This window comes from Vidua macroura, chromosome 17 (assembly GCF_024509145.1).
Source record: "Vidua macroura isolate BioBank_ID:100142 chromosome 17, ASM2450914v1, whole genome shotgun sequence".
Classification (NCBI taxonomy): domain Eukaryota; kingdom Metazoa; phylum Chordata; class Aves; order Passeriformes; family Viduidae; genus Vidua; species Vidua macroura.
Window position 1 is genome coordinate 9,311,889 of NC_071587.1, and position 11,117 is coordinate 9,323,005.

An 11,117-nucleotide genomic window follows, 5' to 3' on the forward strand; every position below is an offset into this window, starting at 1 on the left:
AATCTCAACTGAATTTGAAGGCTCCTCATGGATCAGTTGTCTCTGAAACACAAAGAACAAGCCCAGAAGGAGAAGCAGGCCGGGTAACAAACACCCTGGTGCTTGGAAAGGAAACACCTTGGAAAAGTCCATGGCTGGGGGTGCTCTGCTGAAGAACACAAATGCTTACATGAATCTGCCAGAAGCAGGGGGAGATGACAACATGAAGAGAGAATGGTGCCAAATCAATTAAAATCAATAAATTAAATCATCTGGAAGGAATTTTTGGCCTAACTCCAACTTTCTTGAGAATTCATGTTGTTCTGCAGAACTCCAAATTTCTCCAGTGAGCTCTGAGAGCTCCCACAGTGTGACCTAAGGATTGGAAGCACAACCAGCAGCACTGTACTTTGAGGGGGGCAGAGGGTGGGCTGGAAGGCTTGAATTCAATGAGTATTAGGAAAAACAGGAGAGAAGAAGGAGCAGGACATGTTTGAACCCCATCTCACCTCGTCTCAGTGAATCCTTTGGGGGTTTTTCTTTTCCTGGAGACTCTCGCTCTGCATTTGCAGGAGTGTGCGAGGATGATTTTGGGGTTGTTGATGCTGTTTCTGTCGCGCTGGCCTCCACACTGGGCTGGTTTCTTGTCGTTTCTCCTGAGCTCTTTGGCTGAATCCCCTTCTGCCTTTTCTTTTCAGCTCTGTCCTTTGCTGTGCTCCAAAGAGAAAAATCCCCCTGTCCCTAACTGTGTTATCGCCATGCAACCCCACTCCTCAGCTGATTTAAGCCACATTTGGCACAGGTGTAGGGGGCTCAGAAAGGGTAAAATTCCTACAAGTTTATGGAAGTAGGTGGATAGACAGTCACCACCTTCATTCATACCTCTCTGAGAGGGCTGCATGTGTGCTCAGGAGCTAATGTTAAAGATTGTCCAAACAAGTTTGTCCTTCCCCTTATCTTCAATGATGAAAAACAATGAATGTTTATAAAATATAAATCAGGGAAAACATCCCATGGCACCTCATACCCAGTTGCTTTCCAGAGCTCAGCAATCTGTGACTTGCAAATACCCTGAACTAGTGCAAGACTTTTTGGATAATGGCCCTGATGGTTCTTTCTTCCATCAACAGGTGTAATTCCTTTTTGAGCCCATGGAAACACGAGACTCTGTAGTTACATACAGTCCTCAGCCAGGGGGGTTGAGGAAATCCTTCTTGTAGAGCACCTGCAGCCAGCCCTGGGACACAGAACTTGGGGAAAAAAACACCATCAGCCCTAGTGCTCAGGGAGCTGCTTGTTCTCAAAGGATCCACATTCAGTTAAAGGATGAGTTTGCATCCGCTGAATTTGGGTACCTGGACATGCATTTTCAGCTTGGCTGGAATGAGGGGCAAATATTTTTACGTGGTTTGCTGTGTTTTACAGCTAAGAATTGTATACAAAAGATGAGACCAGGCTAGCAAGGCTTACTGAAAGAATATCCCTTGATGAAAGGAGATTGTAGTGAGAAAATGGGAATGGTTTTAGGGACAGCTGAATGCTCCAGCCGTGGCAGCATGGCACAGGCCTTGGCTCAAAATCAACCCTGTGTGACTCCAGGATGGTGAGAGCACCCACCTGAGTGTGACAGGGCAGTGTTCAGGGGTGGTGGGGTGGCCTCTGCCACCCCACTGTGCTCAGCTGCCGAGGAGGTGAGATTCTTTCCTGACGCAGCTCCTGCATTCCTTCGGTTGTTTCTAGTCTGGGATGCATTTCTGAGCTCCTCTACTGTAGGAAGACCAAAAGCAGAGAAGAGAGACATCTAGAAAGGCTTGTGAGCCACAGTGCCTCCCTCATCCCCATGTCCCTTTCTAACCTTCCAACCAAAATAGTGCCAGGCTCTGGGATTGCCAAGCAGTCTGCAGGGCCAGAGGATGGGCTCTGAGCAGCCACATCCCCAAGAGCCTCAGGAGCTCTGTGTGGTAAAATCTAGCCCTCTCCACTTACTCACAAATTTCCTCTTGGCAAACAGGGCTTCCTGGGAGCCATTGAGCACGTAGACCTGCAGGGTGTATTCCTTGGTGGGGCTCAGCCCTCCCACTGTGGCTTTGGGAGTCTTGGTTTTCAGCATGACTTCTTGCTCCGAGTCCCCTGAGGTGGGATGAAGCCACAGTTCAGAGCCTGTCAGAGCTTAAATTTAAGCTGACAGTAGCAAAAGCAGCACTGAAATGCAGGGAATGTCTGCCTAGGGACTGCAGTCAGCTCCTATTCATGCTTTACATTTTGAGGAGCTCTGATTTTTACTCTTTTTCTTCAATGTAGAGTTGGGAAGATTGAGGTAGGCTTTTTAAATCTCTGCTACGTGCCCAAATTAGAAAATTACTTCCCACCCAGTATTAGTGCAACTTTCACCAGCTTCCCAAGGAGCTGTTGAGTGAAAAGCTGTTCAGAGTGTAGAGACTGGCAAGTGCTTATGAAAACACGCAGCTGATTGAGGTCATATGTGACAAAATGAGGAAGTGACTCGGAGTTTTTGGAGGTCACTGCTGGCACTTGGACTCATCTTACCCCAGCTGTGCTGTCTCTGCCCCATCTGTCTCCAAGGGCAGTTGCTGCCTGCAGGGCACAGCTCATTTCTGGGGCTGGCACTGCCTCCAGAGCCCTCCACAGCCGTGTCCCAAGCTGTTGGACCCTGTCCTGGGACTGGGATGCCTTGACCAGCCAAGAACTGGGGCGTTTCTGTGCTGGCAGGGCAGTGAGCAGAGGGAGCAAGGCAGTGACTGCTGCCCCATGGGCTCCGTGCTGCACAGAACACAGAGGCACAGCAGCTCCCTAAACCCCTCTGACTAGGAAAGGTCTGCAAGCTTTAAATGATGGAGATGGTTGTGCTCCTGACCCAGCCATCCCCGTGCTCCTGCCTGGGGCTGGAAACTCCCCAGCCTGAGAGGGAAAGCCTCAGGCATGTGCTGGGAGCGCCGGTGGGGATTCCCTGCATTCCCGGGATGCTCCTCAATCTCTGCTGAGCTGAGGCTCTGGGGAGGAGCAGGGCAGGCAAGGAATGAGAAACCTGCTGCTCCAGCCTGGGAAACAGGTGGGGGCTGAGCTAAAAACGGGTGGATGATCACAGGAGCTGCCGCCCGCACTCCTGCTCCGCAGCTCCCTTTTCCGGCTCGCTGGGAAAGCGGCAGCGACAGGGAACCGAGTGCCAGCCACGACTAAGGATGGCTCAGCCCCTCCTCCCCGCTGAGGGACATCGTGTCCTTCCAACACCGCCAGGTTCAACATCTGAAATCGGGGAGTAGGGGTAGGGAGCTAGGGGGATGAGCCTACCCACGGAAATAGGCTCCAAGACTTCCCATTCCTTGTCCCTGCAGGGGTGGGAGGGCTCCCGCAGAAGAGCCAGGCAATGACCCTGTTTCATTTTTGTCTCACAGAGTCCCAAAGAACAGCGTTTCTGGCTAAACCTTTCCCCTAGGATGAAGAGGGCTGCATTTCCTCTCTTTCCTGTGGATGAGTGAAAAAGGGACTGTGCCTGCATTGGCACTACAGGCTGCTGCCACGGTGGCCAGAAAGGCTCCTTGTCAATGCTGCACGTACAGCCCAGTGAAACCAGCGCCTGGAACCAGAGCAGGCTGTGGGCAATTCCCTCTGCCTTGTCTCTATTCCCTTAAGGTGTAAATAATGGTCATGCTTAGCTCCTGTTGTGCTGCAGACAAAAGGTGGAGCTCAGTCCCCCTCTCACACAGGAATCTCTGCTGGGACTCACGCCCGGGGTGTCAGCACGCACCTGCCATGGGCTTTACCCGAACTTTGTAGCCACCGATGTTCCCTTCGGTCTCTTTCCACTTCATCTGGAGCCTGTCTTCTGAAAGGACAGTGAGCTTCAGCCGGCCCGACCCTGGGGAGGAGGAGACGTGTCCGTGCTGTTATGGGCGCAGTTCCTGCCACAAAACCCACGTGTGCTGTCTCCTCTAAGGACTTTGTCCTACAAAGGGAACCTTCCCCACCCCAGGCAAGTCCTCAGCATCCCCTGGGGCTGCGTGGCGGCTCCTGCAGTCCCCTTGCGCCTCTGCAGGCCTGGAGCCTCCTGTGCAAGGAGGAGTTTCTCAGGGGCTCATTTTTTACCCCTGCAGAAAGGGAAAGCAGCCTCCCCACAGGTGGGGGCTTTCTCTGAACCCTCCATGTCTTGAAGGGCTCTCCCAGGACCTTTCATGCTGAATGTTTTTTTACAGCAAGTGTGTTCACTGCAAACTCGTGAAATGGGAGAGCAGCAAACAGATAAATGGGCTCAAGCAGGGCTCTTCTATAGGCTCAGGCTGCTGAGAAATACAGAAATTCCCCAGGTGATGGATCCCACGCTTCTGCAGAATGATAATTTCAGAGGCAGCTCCAAGGACCAGCTGGGTTTAGAAAGAAGGAAAAAAAAAAAAAAAGAAAGAAAACCTGATAAAGTGTAAATAACAGCTCCTGGCAGGACTATAATTCATGGGCACCAGCTTGTATCAGTTTGCTGCAGGGAGCTGCAAGCTAAATGACAAATCCTGAGGGAAAAAATAGTATCAGACAAGGAGGTAAAGAGAAGAAAGAGCACATTCCTTTATCATCTCCAGATTTCACAGCTATCTGTTAAACCCAGCTCGATGTCTGAGCTCACGTGTCACTCCTTGAATCCATGATTCCTGTCACACAAATGTCACCATATGAAACTTTTTCTCTCGGCTGGCTGCAGGATGGCAGCTCAGCAGATTTCTCTCCCCTCCCTCTGACACTGTGCCCAGAGCTGCCTTTCCAGCAGGATGCCCTCATTTGCAGTGAGTGAGCACACGATAAACATCTGCACCCAAGTGCTCCCCCTCATTTGCAGCTGTTACCAATCTTTTTCCCTTTACAATTACTCACAAAAAAATAAATCTCTGAGTGACCTGGAGTTTCTGCTCAGTGCTGCCAAAGTGTCACCCAGGGCTCCTCAGCTCCCTAATCTGCTCTTGCAGGATGCCCTGACACCTCCTGACATCCCTGCCATGATGTCACCACCCAGGAAAGCAGTGAGAGCTGGCAGTGAGGTTCCTGCTTGTCTCAGCCCAACATCTGTGCCTTAACCTTTCCTTGCAGGGACTTCCTGCAGGCTGCCCAACAAGCAGATAACTATTTTGGGGAAACAAAGCTCAGATTCACATCTCACCCCAGGCAAATCTGAAGAGGAAGAAAGAAAACAGGGGAAAGAGGGGTGAAGGGCAAAAAGCAAATCCTAAAATCATGCCTAAGAGAAATGGTAAAAGATCATGGAACAATGAGGGGAATTCATAGTTAGATTAGACATGGAGCTGTCTTCTTTTGGCCAAGTGTGGTCCAGCTCCTTGGGCATCATTCTAGGAGCCCAGAAGCTAAAAAGACAAGAATGTCCCCAGACAGACCAGAAAGGACATCATCCTCTAAAGCACCATTATGTGCTAGATGCAAATGATCCCCAGTGCCATGAAAGCTCCACTGTTTCCTTGCCCTGTGTTAGATGTGTACTATTTGATGCTGTAACCTTGCTCTCCAGCTCAGAGGGAGTTAAGCCCAGGCTTAACTGCAGAAGTCTGGAAGATCCACAGCAGGGAGACACATCTGTCCCAGCCCTGAAGTGCCACCACCTCTCCAGAAACCTTTGTGCTCTTCCACAGAGCATTCAGACATAACCTAAAGGTGTCTCTTCCACATCAGAGAGGCTGTGCTGAGGTGCTGTAGGCATTTTCTGGTCACTCTGGGGAGCAGGATGACACAGGAGGAATCACCTCCTGCTTTCTCACCCAGATGTTGCACCACATCTCACCACAAACATCCAAAGCAGCAAGGTGCAGTGTCTAAAGAAGCAACAGCCTTTTTCTTCCTATTTCTCAGGCTCCCACAGATCACACAAGCCCCTCATTGCTTGCACAGGCTGAAATGCATCCCTGATGCAAGGGAGTGGCTGAACTGCTGCCAGGGATGAGGACAGGCCAAGGTGGGGTGGGGAGGGATCGAGGGGCTCTCCCCACATGGGCCCCCTGACCCCTCATTGCTCTTCATGCTTGGTAAAAGCTGCTTGGAGCTTCACCAGCAGACACCAGAGCACAGCAGCCCCCTGGCATCCTGCCTGGCTTTGGGAATGCCCCTCTCAGTGGTGTCACTGCCAGCAGGAAGGGCTGGGCTATCCCAGGGGCAGAGAAAGCACAGGGAACAGCCCCGCAGGGGCAGGCAGGCTCCTTACCTTGGCCCACTCGTCCCCAGACATGGCTCACCACAGGCAGGCAGGCAAGAAAGAACCAAGTGGGAATCAGCATTGTGAGCAGGACCTACGAAAGGGCAAATGTCAGGAAGGAGAAGTAAAAGTTGTATTTCACCACATCAAAATGCAGGTTTTGTCTGTCCTCATTTAAGGCACCACAAGCTCAGGGCATCATTGATGGCACTGAAAGGGTGGGTGGAGAAGAACACACAGATTTTCCTGCAATCCCTACACATTATTTTATCTTTTTGGTCCCTCCAATATAGCTGCTCAGTGCCTTGGACTAAACTGTGTTTATAAACCTGGTGGGGAATGCTCCTCTCCTCCTGCTTGTGCTTGGGGCTGGGCACTGCTCTCTGGAACTCCCAGTGATGGGCTCTGTTCTGATCATGGAAATCAACATTAGCAAATGATTGGACAGAGAGATTCCAGAATAACTTCTGGTTTAAAATGTACAGAAGTAATTCATTCTGATTATCATGACCCCAATCATTCCAGGTATACAGACAGCAGGTTTCTCATGTCCCTGGGATGCACACACCAATCACAAGGGGGAAAGCACAAAGAGGAGCACTCTGTAACAGCCAGGCTCCTCAAACCACAGATTTAATGACATCAGTTGCTGTGATAAAGCAATTTTGCAGAAGGAGGGATCCACAGACCCAGTGGAGTTTGTATGTGAACAGCTTACAAAGAAGGGGTTTATTTCTTATTTAATTCCCAAAAAGTTATATCCAGGATTTGTTGGGATAGTTTTCCTTTCATTTGTTCACCTGAACAGACTGAAAGCAGACAGGACAGACTAACCCATGGCAGAGGATCAGTTTGATTCAGAAATAACCTCTGCAGCATGGCCAAAGCTGACTGCCAGCCTCAGCCCATGGACCTCGAGCACCCACAGTTGACTTTGCCAGCCTGGAATTCAGTGCTGTTCAGTTTGGGTCAGGAATTTTGGGTCGGCAGAAAACCACCCTGATGGAAGCAGTGCCACCCCCTCATCTGGCTCTCAGCAAACCAGGTTTTAAGCACACGTTGTTGGCCTTTTGTCATCTCTGCGCTCCACGTTTCAGCCTCACTGCTTCTGGCAGAACCAGCCCCTGCACCCGCTCCTGCAGTGACATTTCACTTGTGTTCACCTTGATGGACAGGTATGCAGAGGCTCCTGGCAAATGCCTGCTTCCCCTCAAACACAGGAGCTTTGTAGCAATTTCAAGGAAAAATAAATATGCAGGTGAGTGACCCAGGCATGATCTGTTTAAATCAGATCTAAATTGCTGAAGATTGAATGGAAAAACATGCAAGTTGTAACAGGGAGTTGTTAACCACCCTTCTCTGCCTGTGATTTTTTTTTTTTTTTTTCTTTTGCTTGAAGATGAATGGAACAACTGCAGTGTAACCGAAGCCTTTAGCCATGGGAAACACTTGCTTTATTTTTCCAGCTAATAAAATGAGGTCATTGTTTATAAAAAACAGCAAACATTTTATAGGTGAGTTTCAGGACCCTGACTGTCACCTCCAGGAAAGCAGAGCCTGCCTTGGATGCAGAGGTGTGTGTGCCAAACAGCAGCAAAAAGTCACCATTTTTCAAATTCCTTGAACTAAAACTTCATTTTTGCCATGTTGCAATACCACCAAACTGCTCTTGATTTTCTTGAAACTTCTGTGCAACTGCTGAAAATCAGGATGCTAAACTCTGGCAAAAGCACTGGATTGTGTGTGATCTTTTCATGCTAACCAGGGTTATATGGGATCCAAAGTCCAGAAAAATGGACTCCTCCAGCCTGCACTCATCTGGCCTTACTGCAGGCTCTGATTCAGGCAGGAGCTTCCACCCTGTTGTGTCAGTAAGGATGAGTTCAATATTATCATGGAATCACAGACTGCTTTGGGCTGGAAGGGACCTTAAAGTTCATCTCATTCCACCCCTGCCATGGTCAGGGACACTTTCCACTCTCCCAGGTTGCTCCAAGACTCATCCAACCTGGCCTTGGACACTTCCAGGGATCCAGGGGCACCCTGTGCCAGGGTCTCATCACCCTCACAGTAATCCTGGTTTTAAGCCACATTGGGCACAGTTAGACCCCAGGCTGTGGATCTTTTCTGTAGCTTTAAAGCAAGAAACAGGGACTTTATCTCTTCTGCCACCTCAGAGGCAAACCCATCACCATTCTGCCTCTTCTGCCACAGTCATTTTCCTACCTGTAAATCGGGAATGAGAAATGCACCTGTCTGAAGTGGTGGAAGTCGCACATCTGGAGGAGCTCCCTCTCCACAGCTCACCTGCCACATCCCAAGCCCCGACTCCAGGACTCCATGGTCCCTCCCCATCCATTTCTGCCATCAGTGGTGCCAGCAGGCAGCCAGGCTGAGTGTGGCCCCTGGGACTGAGGGGACCACAGTGACAGCAGCCTGCTGGCAGGCAGGGAGCCCACAGCACGCTGATGCCTCTCTCCTGTTACTCACCCCCAGGGAAGGAATGTGGAGACAGCAGCACATGGAGCAAGTGGTGAGTATTTCCAGAGCCTGGAAAATAGGGGTGTGTGGGGAGCACACCACTTTCCACTTGCTCCAGCCGTGTGCTCAGAGGAGATTTGGAGGTTAAGGCAGTCAGAGAAGCCTTTTTTTGTACAGGAAATTTTAGAAGTAGTCGCCTTAGTTAAAGAAAAAAAAAAAAATGCCAGCCCATATTTAAATCAGCAGGACTAAAGGTGAGGATTTGCAGGCACTGTGAATTATTTCCATCCTCCACAGTCACAGTTTGGGGACAGTTCCTCATGTCAGAGGTCATCACTGTCTCTGCACAGACGTGCTGGCAGAAGCAATGCCACCTCGTGTCCCACTCACTGGGGGACACATGAGCAGCGCCAGGGACAGCCCTGCAGGAGAGACAGGGACCTGCCTGAGGCAGGCAACTGCAGGGAATAAATCAGTCCCACATTCCCTGAGTGCTTTGCTGGTTAAAAGACCTAAAACAGACTAAAAAACACAAATTCATCAATTCTAGTGTCTCTTGGAAAGCTCCTCTATTTCAGCTCCACTGTTGAACAAAGGGTTTCTCACAGCACCAGACTAAAAAAAGTTAGGAAAAAGTTCCACTTGTAGGCTGAGCTTTTGCAGCTCCCCCAGCCCATCAGGCTGAACCCACCCACACCTCCAGGTGGGAAAAACCCACGCAGGTAACAAACCCTTCCAAGAACTCTCTGGCAGCAATAGCCTGCAGTTTTGTACTCTCAACCACAAAACAGAAGGAAAAAAAAAATCAAACCAATAAACAAAGTGCGTTTTTCACAGCGACAGCCCCTGAGGAGTTGCCAAGGCAGTCCTGGCAGTGTTTACATTGATGTCAGGGAATGTGCCTTGAAGCCACTTCACCCCAAAGAATGGGACCTGTCCCCCCTGCGTGGCACCAGCAGCGCTGCCCCAAGCACTGCACCAGCTCCAGGCTTCCAAGCTGCAGAAATCCCCTTCTTGGGATACCCACACATGCCCCAGAGGAACAAACCCCTCCTCGGCATCCCTGCAGACCCAGCCCCGGCGGGGAAGGAGGCACAGACCTCTCGGAGCGGCGCGGCTCCCCTGGAGTCAGCCGGGACGCGCGGCGGGTCCGGCTACATCCTGCAAGTGGGGGAGAATCATCTGCTCCTCGGCGTGATTAAAGATTTCAATTCCCAGGCGTCAGGAGGGATAAGGAAGGGGAGGGAGAGGGATGGGATTCCCCCACCTCCCTCTCCGCATGCACGGCTTGGCCCCTTCGCGCGGCCAAATAAAGCATGAAAAGCAGGAGGCTGCTTCTATGGGCAGCAGCAAACGGCTTTTAGGGGCTTTGCTAATGAAATAAAAGAAAATCCCTGCCTGGGAGGCTGCAGGCTGATTTCCTAGAACGCAGCAACAAGTCCTGGTTTCCGCCCACCCTCAGAGTGCCCGGGATGAAGTCAGTGCTCACATCCCATTAATAGCTGTGAGAGCCCCGCGTGTGCACTGGAGGGGAGCTGTGCTCCGTTTGCTTAAGGAAATTAAGCACATCTGTAAGTTTTGCAGGGCCAGAGGCTGAATCATGAACTGGAGCTCCTCAGCTGTGGAACCAGCCCTGAGCTCCTGAGGGAGGGATCCTCAGCACCAGGAGCTCCTGGGAGAGACCCCCAGCTCCCTGCCAAAACTTCTTCTGGACAGATTTTGGTTTTGTCCTCGTTGCTGGGAGGGAATGACTGACAGTGACATTTCTCGTTACACAGGCAGACTTTCAGCTGCATCTGCAGGGACTGTCAGCATCAGTCTCCCATCTCAACTGAGGTTTAAGATATTTGCATTGCCATTCAGCAGGAAACATGGATACCTTTGGAAGTGTCAAGTTAAATAGGAAAAAAATCATAGTTTTCAAAATATTTTGCACATTTAACAAACATTTGTTAGCTCTTTGCAGTTTTGTTTTATAATCTTGTAAGTACTTAAAGCATCACAATGTACAGACCAAAGGGTAACACCAAAGGGAAGCACTTAAATAATAGAATTACAGAAGGATTTGGGTTGGAAGGGACATAACAGAGCATGTTATTCCAAACCCTGCATGGAAGGAACTCCTTCCACTGTCCCAGGTTGCTCCAAGCCCCACCCAACCCAGCCCTGAACACTTCCAGGGATGCGGCAGCCACAGCTTCCCTGGGCAAAAAAAGTGGGCAACAAACCTTAAAACAAAGCACAGAGCATTTTGTACCCCATGGAGAGAGTGTTGTCACTGCCCTTTGTGTAAATACCACAAATTACCTCTTCTGTAATTCCTGCTGGGTTTCTGATGTTGCTCAGAGCTGCTAGAGTTTTCTTTAAAAGTAGAAGGAGAGAAAGAAATGAGCACTTATCTCCTGTGCTTTCAAGGAATTGAGACCCAGAATTAAAAAACCCTGCTCTGACACAG

General features: G+C 50.2%; 1 protein-coding gene across 1 annotated transcript in view; it reads right to left on the minus strand.

Annotated features, from left to right (window-relative positions):
* COL20A1 (collagen type XX alpha 1 chain) overlaps positions 1 to 9,935 on the minus strand; it is a 50,861-nt gene extending 40,926 nt beyond the window's left edge. The window contains exons 1-6 of the mRNA XM_053992865.1: positions 9,763 to 9,935; positions 6,191 to 6,275; positions 3,746 to 3,856; positions 1,966 to 2,109; positions 1,597 to 1,746; positions 489 to 689 (exon numbers count right to left, since the gene is read on the minus strand). Of these exons, the coding sequence (XP_053848840.1) occupies positions 489 to 689; positions 1,597 to 1,746; positions 1,966 to 2,109; positions 3,746 to 3,856; positions 6,191 to 6,263 (679 nt within the window). The 5' untranslated portion in view covers positions 6,264 to 6,275; positions 9,763 to 9,935. The remainder of the gene's footprint in view (positions 1 to 488; positions 690 to 1,596; positions 1,747 to 1,965; positions 2,110 to 3,745; positions 3,857 to 6,190; positions 6,276 to 9,762) is intronic.
* Between the last annotated feature and the right edge of the window lie 1,182 nt (positions 9,936 to 11,117).